This window comes from Serinus canaria, chromosome 2 (genome assembly GCF_022539315.1).
Source record: "Serinus canaria isolate serCan28SL12 chromosome 2, serCan2020, whole genome shotgun sequence".
Classification (NCBI taxonomy): domain Eukaryota; kingdom Metazoa; phylum Chordata; class Aves; order Passeriformes; family Fringillidae; genus Serinus; species Serinus canaria.
Window position 1 is genome coordinate 115334831 of NC_066315.1, and position 18282 is coordinate 115353112.

Sequence of the window (18282 nt, forward strand, 5' to 3'; positions counted from 1 at the left end):
TTTAATCTTTCTTTTATATATTTTCTTTTTCTTTTAGTAAGTGGTGGAATAAACAACACTTTCCTTTGGATGGATTATAGTACACGTGAACTGCCTGTTACTCTGCAAGAATAAGAAAAGCCCTTTGCTTTTACTTGCTAAATATCAGCTTGATAGCAAAAAGCATCTGAATGGCTCACGCTCACAGCAGACCATCAATTGAATGGGATCAGCACTTCTACTAAAATATCCGAAGTTAAGGATTTGGAAAAGAGGTTTTTGCAGAGATGACCCATTTACAAGCTGGACTTAGTCCAGAGACCATAGAGAAAGCCCGCCTGGAACTGAATGAAAACCCAGACATTTTGCACCAGGATATCCAGCAAGTCAGGGACATGATCATCACGAGGCCTGACATTGGGTTTTTACGTACAGATGATGCCTTCATCTTAAGGTTTCTCCGAGCCAGAAAGTTTCACCAAACTGAGGCCTTCAGACTGCTGGCTCAGTACTTCCAATACCGCCAATTAAATCTGGATATGTTCAAAAACTTCAAGGCTGATGACCCAGGAATCAAACGGGCTCTGACAGACGGGTTTCCGGGAGTGCTGGAAAATCGTGACCACTGTGGCAGGAAGATTCTTCTGCTTTTTGCAGCCAACTGGGATCAGAGTAGGTAAATGTAGATAGTGTCCTTATCTTTTTACACACACTCGCTCTCAACTCCTAATGGAATATTTGTGGCCATCTTTGAAACAGCGAGGTCATTTTCAGCAAAATATTTCGTAACCATATCTCCATTACACTATAACTTCCATCTCACCTGATCACCTGTCAGTCCTCATACTTTGGACACAGGGCCTTTAAGAGTTAAGGCTATATTAGTGTGTCAGTATATAAGTAGTTCATGGCTAAGTTTTTTTAAAGAAATATTTCCAAACTTTATCCAGATAATGTATTTTGCTATATGTACATTAACGTCTATCATACAATTACTTCAGCTGCATGATGGACCAGCCAAACAGGTTGACAGAAAGCACCCCAAAACATGTAGAGATTCTTGTAGCTCTCCTGGTGCAGAGGAAACTGATAATGACAAAGTCTGTCTTCAGACTTTCTAACAGATTGCCTGTTTGTTTGTTTGTTTGTTTGTTTGTTTGTTTGTTTGTTTGTTTGTTTGTTTGTACCATTTTGGGAATTGCAGCCTCTGCTCTATTTCCACAAACTGCTTTGAGATTTCTACACACTCTGGTGGCTCTGTGCTGTTAGTCCGATAAATGGGAGAGTCACACAAAGCATATTTTCTGTTCAGGCCATTTTTTTACAGAGTGGCATTAACAAAGATACCTCCTAACCTTTATTATAAAACAATGTCCTTAAATTAATGCCATTAGTCAGCTTTCACTGCCTGTTTGAAGTGGTACAGAGAAAAGAGGCTGGTCCAGGAATATCATGTTCACATCGTCCTCATCTTTGTAAGTTATTCCATTCCATTTTCCCTGACTTCATGGTGAGATGGAGAAGTGTAATCACCTGTAGGTTTACCATGTGTTCTGTTGGATCTTGATAAGTAAGAACAAAATTCGGATTCAAGGTTTTAAGTACCATCAGTTCTGATGACTTCCAGGTAGGATTTTGTCTTGCCATGGTCTAAAGTCTTTGATGAAAAAGTCTTATCCTTAGGAGTCAGTAGATTGGAGCTTTGATTTTACATCATAGAAATTATTAGAGAACAATACACATATGCCTGCAATTTTTCATGTTATTTGTTTTCTGGGAAAACCTTTCATCACCATGTGAAAAGCAGAGTTCAGGAGTGTTTCTGATTTTCATTCACATGTGAATAAATGTACAGAAAATGATACAGAAGTGTGACTTTGCATAATCAAACATGTTTGGGTAAATGGTGAACTGAGGGCGGTAATGAAAGTCCTATTACCTACAAAAAGGCCAGCAGTTTATCTCCTGTCTTTCTGAACTGCAAGTTTGCCTTTCTTTCAGAAACCACAGAACTCTTCTGATAGCAATTGGCCTGAAAAGAAAGATGAATGCACAGGTATCTGGAATTAATAGAAAGCCTCAGCTTTAGAGGACAGAAGCACAGTGGAACTGCTGGTTGCATTAAGGGATTTAGCTATTACATAGAGCCAGCTCTGGGTTTCTGATCCCTCAACAAAATGAATCTTTGTGATTAACCTTGTACATCAGGTCCTGCTCTTGGAAAGCTGAGAGTGCTGGTGTCTAAGGCTCCTGCAATGAAATTTTGACAGAATAATGACTCTGGTCAGATTTTGGCTCATATTTTCTGCAAAACCTTTAATATGCATCCGTGTGTGTGTTTGTGTGCGTGTGGGTCTGTGTGTGTGTGCAAAAACCAAAGCAACCCTGCATATTTTTGAAAATATAATTTTAACTTTCAAAGAAGAAAAGCTGAGGCAAATACCATAGGATATATTTTCCCAAGAACCCTCAGAGACATTAAAAATCATGCACAAATTTTACCTCAGTTCAGCCACTGAACCTCATATCTTCTGTCGATTCAGATGACAAGAATATTTTTTCTGTGGGCTTTTGTGGCACTCCAGGTGCAACAGGGATTTGGGACAGGATTTGGGTTGTAAGTAAATGGATATCATCTTCTTTTTTTGCTGTCTAAAGACATCAACAAGAGGAAAGCTGTAAAGGAGAGGAAATGGTGAGTGCAATGTCCTGTTAAGCAGCATTGGAGCAGGTTATTGACCAGAAGAAACACAAATTTTACAAAGAAGTTCAAAAAGGCATGGTGCACATCTTACATAAATGTATCTTGGGCAACCTTTCTGCAGACATGTCTTCTGAGTGATGGCAAGATGTTCACAAGCTCACATTTCAGCTGAATGCTAATGGAATCAGCCATGATGCAAGAGTAGGAGCTGACCCTTCAGCCTGCCCTGCCTTACTTTAATCTCATTTGCCACTGTCTTTGCCTTCTCTTTCTTTATGATCAAATTCTAATTTATGAGGGATTGTTTATAAAGAAATAATAATTTTTAAAGGGTCTGTTAAAATCAGAATTGCTGTAGTCCATAAGCTGATTTTCAGTCCAGACATCCTTACCATTTATGTGCCTGGGAGTATGGTTGCTGTTGGCACATGTCAACGAGGCCAACCTTGAAACTTTCTGTGCTTATAAATACCTTGATTTTTAACAGGAAATGTCATTATTTGTGTAATATGACTGCTTGGACAAATCAGACCCAAGATGTTTCTAAGGTATTTCCCGTATCAAAGATAGAATTTCTATGTAAGCTTCTAGAAACATTTGTAATTTCAGCCACCAGAATGTAACTGATAGACCTGACATTTCTAGCAAACTAGGTTTTAATGTCCAGTCTAAATATTTCCAGCTTCAGCTTCCAGCTGCTAGATCATGTTAGTTTAAATATACCACAAAAATATGACAGCTTCCCATGTTTGTACTTTTGTGTCCTGACCACGTCACATTTAACCTATTTTTGAGTTCACTGGGGAGGCAGCACTGTAGGGTAAGTCACTGTCAGGCAAGACGATATTGCATTAATGACTCTGCAGCAGAGGTTCTTGTGTTCACCTTCAGGGATGGGGAAAGTAAAACAGCTAACACCCTTGTCCTCAAGGCAAAAAACAACTGTGTGTTGTCCACAAGGTAAAGAGCACACCTCTGAGCAGCCAGCACAGCAAAGATAATTTTCCACAAATCAATCATCTAGATTAATGTATCACAATACATTTAAGATGCCCAAGCCTAAACAGTTTTAACTTCTTTGCTCTCAGAATTGGGGAGAGTTTCCAGGTTTAAACACTCTTCATCATTCTTTTCTGGACTGTTCCTATCATTTTAGTGTTGTTGCTAAGGTGCAGGTGGATGAACTAAATAAAAATTTTCACTAATAAATCATCAAGTGATAACCTTATCTCATCTGTTCAGTAGTTTCCTCCTTTTAGATACAAGATTGTTGCTCTGTTCTTGACTACTCTATCCCATTTTGAGCTCATGTTCAGCTCAAATTTGCTTCCAAGTCAGTTTCCTAAAATACAAATGCCACTGGTAAATGTGTCATACATTCTCATCCATAATGTGGGCAGAGTCTTGCATGTGATTCATGCTCTAGTGCAGAACTAAACAACTCCTTCTCCCCAGTTATTATTTCAAGAGGTTTGTGACATCTGCCAAGTTCACTGGCAAGAATTTTATTTTTGTTTCCACATAGTTCAGAAATATAATGATGATTGTTTTGACCAAAACCTCTTTGATGACAGGGAAAAAAAACACAGGGGATGATAATTCTTTTTGCCAAATCACTAGCTGAGATTGGTCACAGTTCCAGAGTTAGACTCATTTAGCATGCTCTGCATAGGTTTGATTTCTCTCCATTGTTCAGGCAGATTTCTTAGAGATGATGTCATCACTTTCTCTCTAGGTCCTGCATGGTATATTTTGGATCTGTTAGTTAAAGTTAATCACATATTCAATACCTTCATTTTCACTTATTCAGTATTGAATAAATGAAAATGAGCAGATAAATAGAAAAGAAAGAGATCAGATAAGTTCCATAGTGAGGGAGAAAAAACCTGTCGAGTTATACTACTGTAAACTAGTACAGGTGAGGGACATTTTTCACTTTGATCAAAACTCAAGGTATGGACCCACCTGAAATCCACAAAGACTTTATTTACACTGCTTCTTACAGAGCACATTATTTTGAATGCAAATTTGTGCAGCAATAAAGACAGATAAGGATGTCAAACTGATCATGTAATGAAATTTTTTGATTGAATAGTTTGCATGATAAAAAATTCCAGTTTGTAAAACAAACAAATGTATACACACTGTTTTAATGTGATCTGGACAAGGATTTAATGTAAAAAAAAATGTTCCATGTGCTGGAAAACAAATACTCTTTCTCACAATTTTTGTTTCCTCACTCTCACCAAATCTAAGCCCTAACACCTCTGATCCACCTGTAGTGAATGTGAAGCTTTTAAAGAAGTTAGGTAAGAGGCTCTTCTCAGCTGCTGGATTGAGGAAAGCCTTCAGTAACTTCCACAGCTGTTCCTATGTCTGCTACTGTCTTCTAATACAAGCTGCTCATACACCAAGGAGATGGAACTTTGGGTGAACAGGTAATTCAGCAGAAGGTGTTCATTAATCTTCCAAGCAAAAGTGTTTCTTTCAAGGTTATTCAGCCAACATAAAATTTATTTTTGTGTAGAGAGCCAGAAGAAGGACTCCAATCACAATACTCTGCAAATAGGGCTTGGGGTAGGGAGCAGAATGTTTTTCATAGTTTTTTTTTTCAGTAAGACAGTAATTAATTTCTGTCTTCATGTCTGTGCCTTAGAAGCTGTCACATAGCTCCAAAAATTCTGTGAGTCAGACAGAGAAAACCTGCTGCTTTGTTTATAACATACCAAGTCAACTGCTAGCCATAAACTGTCTTTTATTACCCAGGGAACCTCAAATACCAGATACTTACCATTCTGTAGGACAGTGTACTGAGGCTAAAGGGAAAGGAAATATTCTCACACATTGGTAAACCAACAGCTATAAATAATTTAAAGGACCATAATAAAACCCAAGTATGTCCTTCCTGAGAATGCTCAAAGTGCTGTAATTACAAGGATATTATCATCATCAGATCCTGTTGGTATAAAAGAATACATCTCAAGTGTTGATTGTTCTAATATATTTCAAACATAGTCTCAGATGCTTAATAGAATATGAGGTAATAAACATCTGCTGAGACTGATTTATAGTCACAGTCAAACTGTGGCAGTAACTCAGCCTCATGTGTGTTTATCATGAGAGATTACAGCTGAAGTGCAGCCAGCCCTAACACCATAATGATTTTTACATAGCAAGTCTTTGGGTTTGGTTAGGAGCTAGTGATTCTGTGTTGGGAGATGCTTACAGTAAGGCAGACTGACATTGTGATTCAAGCATTGCACTAACCCATAAAAAGCTTAGAAGCATGCTGCATAAAATAATAACTCACAGTACATTTCTGAGCTGATCTGAAATGGTAGCAGAATTCAGGATAGTAGGGGAAGGCAGCATAGCATAAGCATATTACTCATTTGGAAGAGTAACAGATGTGTAGATTAAATGTTGGTCAAAGAAGAAAAGAAGTTCTGTCTTGAAATGTTTTAATTTGCTTGCAGGCAGCAACTTAATTCAGTTAGTGCCATTTATTAAGGAAGCCATATTTGGGAAGGCAATTGTAACCCATCTGAATGACAGCAGGATGACATACACAAATGAGAGTCCTGTGTTGTGCTGTGAAGGGAATCCAAGAAGACAGAGAAAATGTCTGAAAAAAGAGAAAGAAAAACAACAGCTGGGAAAGTTATGAAGCATATGTTGAAGAATGAGAGAAGCCTGACTGAAAAGAAAAAAAAAAATAAATGGAGAGGGATTGGCAATCAAACACTTTTGATTGCCATTTTGAGAGGGAAGAGGTGACTGGATGCTGTTGGGCTGAGGGCTGACTGAAGAGCTGTGAAGGACAGTGCCTGGGGATGAGAAACTCAGTTGCAGGAGCTTGCCCCCAGAATAACACAGGAAAATGTAGGGCAGACTGGAAAGTGGCTCTGTGTCACCTTCCTCCTGTGGCAAAAAGAAACCAATCCAATTCCCATGCTTTATAAAGTGGAAAGAAGGACAGCTGATAAAGAAAAATATACAAAGACAGATACACAGCAAACACATAGGCACACATACATATCCCCTGCTTTTCTTCTCAGACTCAATTTTTGCATAAGGTTTAATGTATTGGTGTAAGAAAAGAGAAACTACATACAGTTGTGATTGCACTTGTCTCTAAAAGAAGGACCCATAGTCCTACGTGGGCTGTATATGCCATCCTCAAAGATGGGATCTGCAAAAGAGCACCACAACAGAGTTACAGCCACAGAAAGTAGGAAACCAAGCAAAGGTTCTTTGCCCTTTTGAGCTTTGGAAAGTGCTGGAAACCATGAATGAATGCTCTTATAAATTGCAGCTTTTCAAGGTGAAGCTTTGTAGGAATAGACCAGTATCCTTTTTTGTCACAGTACTCCTCAAATCAAGTTTTCTAAATATTCTGACCAGTTTCTGATAATACTCTGATCAGTTTCTAACTTGCCAACCTTACTAAAAGCAGCCAAGGCAAATTCAGGCATTGCAGTAGGAAGGGTCTGAAAAGAGATAGGAAAAAATATTAATTCTCTGGCCAGTTATTTAATAAGCTACATGAAGTAGAAGCATCAGAAAAGAATGGAAATATTGAGCTGGAATCCTTAAATGCAATTGAAATTTTAAAATTTTAATTCTTCCTTGATATATTATTTCCCCAAGCCATGATTTGTTTTAGACTCTTTCCTCTGAACTCTAAGCCCTGTATCAATTGCACTTTACATTGAAATATCTGCTTTTTTCACTCTGGCAAGTGCTGAGCATCCTCCAATTCCAGCACCCTCAGAACAACACAAGGGAAGCTTAGGAACTGGTGCTGTTAGCAGACCAGATGATCCCACAGGAGTTACCGCAGAGAACACGAGTTTGGTCATGATGTGAATGTTGTGGTGGCTGCTCAATTCTGTAAAATAGCTGAACAGCACACTGGGGTAAATTCTACCCTGTCACCACAGTCACCCTGCTGCAGGGCATTTCTTTGCCATGATGAGGGTGGAGGGTGAGGGAGACGTGGTTGGTCCTGTGGTTGTGCTGGTGAGAGGGCCATGACCATAAGAAGCTCTCAGTGATGTGGGAAATTAAGTGGTACAAACACCCAGCTGCCATGTACACCTTAAAATTTAACCAAGCAGATAGAATAGAGTGCAGGTGAAAGGATGGAGGAGTTAAGTCATTCCAATAAATCAGACCAAAAAATTGAATTGTTAAAGGTCTTTTGTATTTTGCCTCTTTTGTCACGGTTAAAACAATAAAAGAGTTGGAGCATCACAATTAATATGTCATGAAGGGAGATTTGATTCGTAAAAATGAGTAAATGGAATCATTTATTAAGAAAGAGGAAATTTTGGTCTTAAATTCTGATTGCACTCTTACAGTTTTTCTTTTTAATAAGTGCAGCAACCACAGAGGCAGCAAAAAGCAGCCATCCCTTGTTCACAGACCATGATAATCTCAGCTCTGGGAACTTCCTGGAGGGTCCATTTGTTGCAGGGACAGAGGGCAAAGCAAGCCAGTTAGCCTCCTGCTGACACTATTTCCTATGTAACTGCTTATGAAAACTGTCCATGCTGAGCAAACTAAAGCTAGTAAATATTCATTTTAAGGAGAAAGGTAACATGCAAATATGTTTTTCTTTGTAGAGAGATGGTATCTCTTTCCCACTATTCCATTGCAGAGGATGGCACTTGTCTGGGCATTCATGAGCACATGTGGTGCCAGTTCTATTTCACCCGTGCAGTATAAATCACAGCACCATGTACAGTTATGGTGCTAGAGGTCCAATAACAACCTATTTCAAAAGGGTATATGGAGCCTTTATGTAATATCCCATAATACGTCTTTAGGGACCAAAATTGAATATTTGATTGAAAGTGTAAGCTACTGACTGTCATATTGACATACATAAGAAAAAACACTTTCTTTTCAGTGTAAGATTATTATGATCTCTATCTTAACCTTGCCAACCAGCTGTGTATCAAACCTCTTATTATTCCTGGCAGGAGAACTTCTGGTCTGATCCCATAGAACCACTCTCGAGTGTACTTTAAAACACACATATTCTCACACACTGCACCAAGACCTAATGGTATGAATTAATGAAGCAAGAAGACTTTTTTTAAAAAGTGTTTTAAACCAATATGCTTTTCTTCATTGTGTTCCAGCTACAGGCTGGAACATCCTCACATCTTCCTCCTCCTTTCCTACAGATAGTCCTGTGCTCCTTTCCACAAAGTTGCAATCTCAGCTTCTCTGGCTTTATAACATGTCAGCAGAGGAACTCAATTCCATAAATTCAGCTATGGATGATTTAACATAGGTGAAGAAAGGGGGAAACAACACAAGGCCACTGCTATGATGTGATCAGAAACATTTGTTCACCTTGCCAGGGCCAAAGATTTCACTGTTTCCTTCCTCCTGGCTTCCTTTCACAGCAAATTCAAGAGATGCCAGTCATGTATTTTAGATATGCACAGATCAATCTACAGAGTATGTGTGCTGCCTACACCACTTCAGAGTGCTAGGCTATGTGATAGCACCCAGGATTGCTTTTGAATGGGTATTTCTAACCAGGAGAAACTACACCTAGGGGTGATAACCCTATCTAAATCATCTTCGTCCTCTCCTGTTATCTTGAAGCTGTGCTCCTCTAAGCCGTTCCCACTTGGCAAAGTTTCTCCATAAGTGTGCATTGCCTTGCTTTCCCAGGGTTAATCCTACCTGTCTGTTGTATAGGTACAAAAAGAAATGTGATTTATAGTGAAAGAGAAAGAGACCAATGAAAAATCCTGCTTCCAAATCTACTGCAATATTCATTTGAAAACTAAGTAAAAAAAGAGGAGGAATAAACTCCGACCTAGGGAGAGATGGTGGAAATCTTTCCATTTTTTAAGCTCTCATTTACATGTAAGCCACTTCTAGTTGGGTCCTGCAATTTAAATTCACTTTTATTCTGATAAAGCCTTCAATTCTGTTTGAATAAAAGAGTTTTGCAAGTCTGGGGAAAATGGCAACTTAAGTATGCTGTGCTGCCAATGAGTCTTTTCTTTTTCCAGCATCTTACTGTTATTCTCTGCTGAAATGTATACGCAGGTACATGCACATTCACTTTCTTTCAGAGAACATTTGACATGAATCATTTAAAAGTACTTCAGGATCATCTTGGGATTTACTTCAGAAGGAGGCTTAGCAGATGTAGGCTCTAGGTTAAAAGCCAAGGAGACTTGTGAGACACCAGGCACACCTGCCATTATTGGTTTCGTCCTGGCTGACAGGTTTGTCTCTACTGGGATTTTCTTACCTCTTGATTCTTAAATCAGGTGTTCATGGGTAACTAATATTGACTGGGCACAAAAGGATTTGAGGGTGAAGAATGGACTACAAATGAAATTATATACAGCAAAGTGATACCACTGGGGAAGCAAAGAGTCTGGGCTGTGTTACAGGAACATTGCCAGCAGGACAGCAGGAGTTACTCACCTTTACCCACCTCAACTGTCCTGAAAGCTAAGTACAAGCACAAGAGACAAGTCTGAGCTGAGTCAGAAGAATAGCGCAAGAAGAAGTCTGAAAAATAAGACAATGTCAAACAAGTTGAAGATAATAAGAGGTGGGATTCAATTATTCCTATATATAACAATTTACTTTAACAAAATGTGGTAATAAACAGTGGATATGGAGAATAAAAGCAAAATTATCCCTAATCCTAAACAGAATTAGATTCCCCAATAATAGAAAACAGTTTGCAATGACTAAGATACAGGTAATTGTGGTATTCTGTGGGCTCCTCATCAGCAGTGACACAGCTGATATGATTTGCCTAAGACATTTGCTTAAATATCTTATGACTCAATACACTTCTCATGCAGAAACAAAAGCACTGCATTTACTTGGCCATTAAACACCGTTGTAAAATATTGACCAAAGCTAAGTCAGCCTAATGCAAGAGAATGTAGTGGGCAACAGTTCTGTCAGATCAAGATGAACAATCACAGGGAGTCTGAAATCTGTTTTTGTGGAGTGAAACTAATTGTAACATAATTGGAATAATTTTGCAAAGACCTGATTGCTTGTAGTTATTCATAGATACTGCATAAGGCCTTTTTAGTAATCTGGTGAAGTAAAAATCCTGTCTAGAATAAAGAAAAGTATGCACTACAGTTACTTTTATGAAAATTAATTCTGCTGTTGTAATGAATGCATCCTAAGGCTGTGCAGGGATCTATAAAATGGACTGTCCCTACCTGATTTTCCCCTTTCAATATCGTCCAAACTGTAAGACAATAACATACAAAAAAAAGGATAATCAGTGTAGTATTAAGAAACGTGGCAATTTTAACAAATCATCCAATGATACCATGAAAACATCTCTGATGACATTTCCTGAAAAGCAGGCTTTGCAACTTAAAAAAAAGTTAAAAATTTAAAGGTTAAAAAAGAATTAAAGGTTTTTTGGAGGGTTTTTTTTTGTTTGTTTGTTTGTTTCTTTTTTTTCATAGGTGTTTTTTTTCTTTTCTTTTTTTTATGGAAAGGAAAAGATGAAAAAATTAGGTGATTCTCTGTAAAAAAGCTAGTACAAATGTAAACATGTAAATGCTTTCCACAAACATGAGGAAGTAAAAACAAGCAGTGGTTTATTTGTTCAATATTTACACATTTGCCCCTAATACCAAGTTTTTCTTCTGAAATCTTTCTCAGGGCCATGTAACTATGTTTGCTGTGGCAATTTCTGCTGATCCTTTTTCTGTCTCTTTCTGGCTACCTTTTGACAAAACAGGCCCTCCCTGCTGTCTTGTATCTTCATTTCAGTGCTTGTGTTTGGAGTAGAAGTCCTGGTTGCTCCAGCTGTCTTGTTCCAGAGCTGCTTTCTTCAAATACCAGCGCAGGGTCTGGCAGGACATCATGTGCATTGAGTTCAAAGGCACTGATTTTTTTCCTATTATGTCCTGAACTTAAATCTTGCATATGTTTCTTCATTAACAATGATTTATAATTGAATTAGCAGTACAGTCATGACTTCGACTAATCACATTTCTTCTGTAATTCTCTATATTGACTATATGAAAATTCTTATTAGACTTGTGAAAAAATTATTTCAAATTAATTATTTTAGCTTCATAATAAAAAGAAATACAAACAGAAATAGAAGAGTATAAATTACACTGTCATTTTGCAGCTTCCAGTATGTTAGAAACTTAAAATGTAACCCTTTCCCCAGAAACAAACTGGAAACAGCAGTTACCAGAAACAAGAGACTAAATCTCCACACATATAAATATACTCTATTGTTTAGAGGTCAGAGTAATTTAGGAGGTTGCTGATAACTTCTTGAATATGAAATTAATGGAACTTTTGTTTCAGAATCCCTAACATTGCAATTCATATGAAATTCTCTTTTCAGCTCAACTCAACTTTAATAGTTTATGAACAACTTAGGTTACTTTTCTCTGGAAATTCTTAAGAAAATTTTATGGTCTCACCAAACTAATGATATAACATTATTGTTCCAAGGCAAGGACTACACTGCACCTGCAACCCTCATCTGTACCCTGTTGGGAATTGCTGGCATGTGCCATGAAACTGTACTGGCTTCAGGGGAATAAGGATATCAGGCTGGGCTTCCTTTCTCCATTACCATACAGCCAATGAAGGGCTCCACAATTCTATTTCTGTTGCCTTTGGGATCCCAGCTTAAGCAGTAGCTACCCACTATTGCTGTCAGCATGTCACACCAAGGTCTACCCTATCCCATTCAAGAAAAGCCCTTCATGCTGCTAGATCACAGAATGAGAAACCTTGGTTAAAAGGCAGAGTTTATTTCAGAAATTTAGGGTTTCAAATCCAGATAATGAACCATAAGTAAAGCATTGATCAATTTCTTCAGGTAGATTGATAGATCTTTTTCTTTTATTTTTTTCTTTTTTATTTTTTTTAACAATGGAGAAATAATGTACTAAGCCTCTGCATTCACATAAATTGAAGTACTCAAAAATTATGAATGCTGGTCTTAGAGTTTTAAAATAAGTTTAATTTTCCATTTTGTGATTACCAAAAGTCATACTTTAAAAAATGATTCTAGCTTATTTTGTCCGCTGATCCTGTGAAAAAGGCATTTTGAAAACAACTGCAACCCTGGCAGTTTCTAATTTTCAGTCTGCAGCCTGAACATTAAGATTTTTGGTCTGTAATTGTTTCATATATTTTGAGAAGGCCAGTCTCAGCACTGTTGTATTTCTAAATGAGCTGGGCCAGTGACATTAATTTGTTCAGGTTGCTGCTCTGGAAAAATTTCAGGGGAGTTATGCTAGGCTCACATCTTTTCCCTTTGACCTTCAGTTCTCTCAGGAAACTGTAATTTGCAATTTGAAGGCCAAAAAATCACCTCCAAAACCCTAATTCATTACAAAGGACTATTTTTTTCAAAGGAACCTTGCACATCCCAGGAATACTCACATCCTCACTTTCACAGCATCAAGTGGTTGCAACTGTCTCAGAATCCCAACATTTTTTATTTCCTCAAACCCAACCAATTCTGCCTAAGTGGTAGCAAAATCCACAGAAAAAAGATTTTTAGCTTTTGTTATGCTTTGGGTTTGCTCCATTGCTGCCAGCCACACAAAAATACTCCTGGTGAAAAGCTTCTAACACCACACAGAACAGCACTGATGATATTTGGTTTCTGTATTCAGTAATTCCCCTTCAAGAAGAGCAATTGCTGCACTTGCCAGAGATGATACAGTGGTGGTCATTTATGCTGCCTACAGAATTACACGCCTAAAGTTTCTACTGCAACATGGTTGAGACTGATGGTGTCATTCCATAATTTTCATTTCTTACCAGTTACTTAGAAAATTCATTCAGTTTTCATATTTTGTTGATTGACATATTAGGGAGTCATGTGTCTGTGGAATCCAGACCTCCCAGAGCAACTTCTTCCAGCTGTTGTCCACACAGGAGGCTGGATACCCAGTGAAATCTGGGGCAAATGAGGAGAATGTGAGTAAAGAGACATACATTTTTTAAATTCCACTGGTGACATATCTCCAGACTCTTCATTGCTGGTTGGATCACAACCTATTTTTACCTTGCTAAAGTATCTGTAAATTCTGCAGTCTTCTACAGAACAGGTTTATTTTCTCTTTCTGTGGAGAAAAAATAAATCTGCTTTTTAAGGGGGAATGTTTTTTTGCTATTCATTCTTTCACTTTCTTCAATGAAGTTGTGTGAAATATGATCCACTCAAAATGGGCTAGGGTGAAAATGTTCATTTTTCTTGAGCTTCATGGCACTGTATATCCTTTTCAATATAACTGTGCAAACTGGTTTCTTTGTGGCTGGCAGCACCATGATTCTATAAACTTTTATCAGTCTTTATTACATAAATCTACACAGTTTCATTTTTTTTCCCTGGTCCCTCTTCCCTGTTCACTCGAATGATCATAACAAGTTTTCAACATTGTTTCAGCAGAGACATGAGGTAATTTTTTCTAGACTGCTGTCTTATGAATCTTTATTGCATCTGTTTTGAGTTCCCCAGTGATTATTTCTACATCAATAATATCAAGTTCCTCCATCTTGTCAGCTATATCAAAGTTGCTTATTGTTCCAGTGGGAAACCTCTATGATATATAATACTTGACATAATTTTTCATTTATTTATAAGAAATTATTAGAATATTTTCGTGTCTATCTTTTATGTGCCCTGAAGGGCTCTAACTAAAACAAATTATAAACCTTATTGTGATTGACATGAGTTTTGTACATATTTCTAGTGTCTGCTATTTTCACTGCCTGGATTTAAGTCCAGGCATCAGCCAAGTATATGCCCTTTCCCTGACTTAACAGCCAGTTTAGGTGCACACTAATGTATATTTTCATTTCTACTTTCTGCCCCTTCTTCTCATGTCCTGGTAACCTCTTGCCTCAAATGTATCTCAAGAGATACATTTTTTGAGACTTTCTGGGATGAGTAACCAGGTGATGTTTGAATGTCCACAAACAATAATATGACTTTTGTCTTTCTGAACACAGCCCTCTCAAAATACGTGCATTGGTGAGCAGTGATTTGATTTTAGCTTTGCTATTTGATCTAGTCATCATTGAAGTCTGCTGTAAGAGTGAATACTTGCAAGCAAAGGGACAATTAGATAATTTTCTTGGAATTCTTTAATGTAAAATATGCAAATAGGCCATTTGGTTAGCTAATGAAAGCTCTTCCTGTGAACTATTTTTTATAAATACAGCTGAAGTTTCATTTTGCAAATAAAAGGGGTCCTGATACTTTGGACAGAGAGTAGGATTTGCAAGTGGCAAAATTATATTATCATAACACCCAGTAGTAATCTTTTGGCAGACAAGTGAGGTGAATGGTGGTGTGACAAAAAATAAATGAAAAGTCATGTAGGTTAGTGAGGAATAGCAAACATTGTGGAAAAGTCTAGAATGACCTAGAAAAACAGCATTGTGCAAAGTAGTCAAATAAAATGTTGAATTTTAGCATGTGGCTACATTTGCTATGGAGATCTTTCATCCTTTCCTAACTCTGTGCACTTTTGTCTGGATTTTCAATTACTTTTAACCTTTTAAGAAAAGCATTGTGTCGTTATGGACACCATAATTAAGAAGTTTACTTATTGTGCAAAGGTGGTCAGAAAAGTTAATTGTTAGGCTGCATTAAGAATGAGATGGAGAACAAATAGGAAAAGATAATGAATTCTGTTATGCATGCTGATATCCCAAACTCACCTTGAATATGAAATCCACTTTATACTGTATTATTTCAAAAAGAAGGGGATGTAAAAAAATGCATCTATCTGACCAAAGAAAAAGAAAAGGCAACGAAAGGAATTCATTAGTGTTATGAACAAGTGAGGTGATAGCATCAGGAGAGAACAAAAAGTTCAGGGCTACTTCAGATGGGAAGATGTTGAAGATGCAGAGGAGATATAGCTAGAGGGGACATAGTGGAATCACACAGAGAAAATGTGATGCCAGGGAAACTGAATCAGTGGTACCATTTGTACCTTCCAACAACAAAGCAGAGGAACTGTACAATTGCTTTCAGCCATTAAGCAGTATCTTCATAATGTTCAAAAGAAAATCCCTTCCCTTTCTGTAATGAAAAATTAACTTGTGAAAGGCAATGGTGCAAGAAATTGAGCAAATAGCTTTGTGTGATGCAAGGATGCAAGAGGGAATAGGAAAAGGCTATGCAATCACACAGAGTAAAATAAACAACAGAGGTCATCAATCCTAATGATTCTGGCCATAGCCATTCTTGTGCCAGCCATTCGTTTCGTTCATTACTACTACAGCTGTGCTTTGTGGAAACCATCACAACATTGGTGAGATCACCACAGGAGATTAAAAACTGCCTCCTAAATGGGATCCTGATCTGTGTGTTACCACAAGTCATCTCCTAAATTCCCAATAGTGAGGCCACTAACCTGAAACCTCTGCAGACTCCCTGGCTCTGCTCACGCTGGTATGAACTCTTTGCCTCTCTTCCCCAGGCTCCTTGTGGGGGACACTGCCTTTGGGAATAGCCAGGCAAATTACAGCAGTGGCTCTGTCAAACTGATTTATTGATTGCACTTAGGGGTTGTAGTATAGGGCGTATAATAATTTCCACTATATCATAACACACTGCCTGTGATTGTCACTTATTCCTTCTCAACAGAGAAATTTACATGGTGTGCTAGCCTGGCATGGCCCTGGGTGCTAAAAAGGTGAGAAAATCACCAATGTCAATCTCAGAAATACTTAATTCCTAAAGGAATAAACCAAACCCACAGCCAGAGGAACAGTTCTATTGCATTTGAGATTGAATTCTGGCCTTTTCTCTCAGCAGCAGGCTGCTGAGCAGAGTTGTACAGTGCTCATGGGAGGCCAGCCAAGCCCTGCTGCATCCACAAGAACTCCTTAGGAGCAGTCAAAGAACTTGTGCTGTGATAGGTTGCAATCAGTTGCCTGCTCTGTTTGGAATCAAGTTTCTGGAGAGCTCTGGGAGAGATTTTTTTTTAAGTCTTGGGAGTGTTAAAATTCTGTGCTTTATCTTGGACTCATCCCCTGCTAAATGGTGTGACACTTCTGTGGGCTGAGGCAAAGGGAAGAACAGATGCCAGCTTCCCTCTGGTGAAAGCTGGTTCTATCATTTGTCTGGAGAGACCCACCACCAGAAGTCTCCCTCCCAAAACCCAGGGTCTGTGAAGGTCCCTGTTTGTCAGTCAAATTACATGTAAGAAATGGTCCTTGCTCAGTCACATTAACATCAGGGACAAAGTATTCTTTTGGTAAGGGTGCCTGCAATATGAATGAGTGCATGTGGGAGGAGGTTTGTAGCACAGACTTGAATGCAGAATGTGTAATTCGTGGGCTATTGGTTGCTATGGAGTCCAACTGAAGTGGAAACTGACAGCAAAAAAAGAAAAAAAAAAACAACCCATAACACTTTTATGTACAAGAACCTCTAGCAGAAACATAACAAGGGAAAATTTTTATATCTTCAAGGAAGTCACCGAGAGGCAATTTTTGCATGATAAAAAGGAAAAAAAAAGATGCAATATTTTTTTTATTTTTTTCTCAGGCTTGTACATTTCCTCTTCACTGGCTGTGGCAGAGGCTTCCAGCTCATTTTAAGCAGGAATTCAAAGCCAGGCAGATATCTGTATGTGAATGGCCTTCATTCAGTTATAAACTAAGCCATGCATTTCTAACATTAGAAATGTGAAATGCAGTTCAGGTCTCAGCTTGGTCTATGCTATACTTTCCAATATCCAATGCATTGCTGGACCAAGCACTTCTGAAGAAAAAAAGCAGTACATCTATCTATCCAGTCTGTTGTCCTGGATGTAAAGTTACTTGTGAATTTTATTTATAGACTGACACAGATGCTGTGGGGAAAAACTTGCTATCTTATCATTACAAAACAGGGGAGATGCTTGTTTGAAGCTGACATACTGGAACAACCAAAGATAGCTACGTTAGATGCTACAGAAGAATTAATTTGGAGCTCTGACATTAACTTAATGTAACCCGTGTTTTACTCAGTAGGAGTTTCCTGTGCATGTATTCTGTTTTGACAGAGAAGAAAAAAAAAATGTAATTTAGCTTGGGCATGATGAAGAAGGGTTTGGTACCCCACAAAATAAGAAAATTGCCCTTATATTTTTGTGTAATAATTTTTCCAGTTTGCATGTCAGTGAGTTATTCATATTTCTTGCAGCTAACAAGTTTTTATGGCTTTGAACTGGCCCAGTTCAGTATAAACAGAACAAGACGATTTGGGATAAAAGCATCATAGTCAACCATCTATAAAGAAAGTTACCTACAGCAGGTCAAAATATTGTTTGTGAGGGTTTGCTGCTAATGAAACCCATTTCCTTGAGCTGCAGGCAAGCCTTGCTAATTCCTGCACATATATGTGCTATTCAGACCTCTGACAGAGGAGAAAAGTGCATGGCTCAGCTGTGAGCTCCTCTGTTTGACTGTTCATCCTCTCTAGAGCAGGATTAATCAAGTGAGTCACCATGTTCATTTGTGATTCTTCATCCTGAACTTATTTTTCCTGATTATTCTTCAGCCAAGGGCTGCCCTGAATTGTGCATATGAGAGAC

General features: G+C 38.1%; 1 protein-coding gene across 1 annotated transcript in view; it reads left to right on the forward strand.

Annotated features, from left to right (window-relative positions):
• Positions 1–202: 202 nt before the first annotated feature.
• Positions 203–18282, forward strand: part of CLVS1 (clavesin 1) — an 88510-nt gene continuing 70430 nt past the window's right edge. Inside the window, 2 exon segments of the mRNA XM_030230635.2 lie at positions 203–256; positions 258–655. Of these exon segments, the coding sequence (XP_030086495.2) occupies positions 203–256; positions 258–655 (452 nt within the window).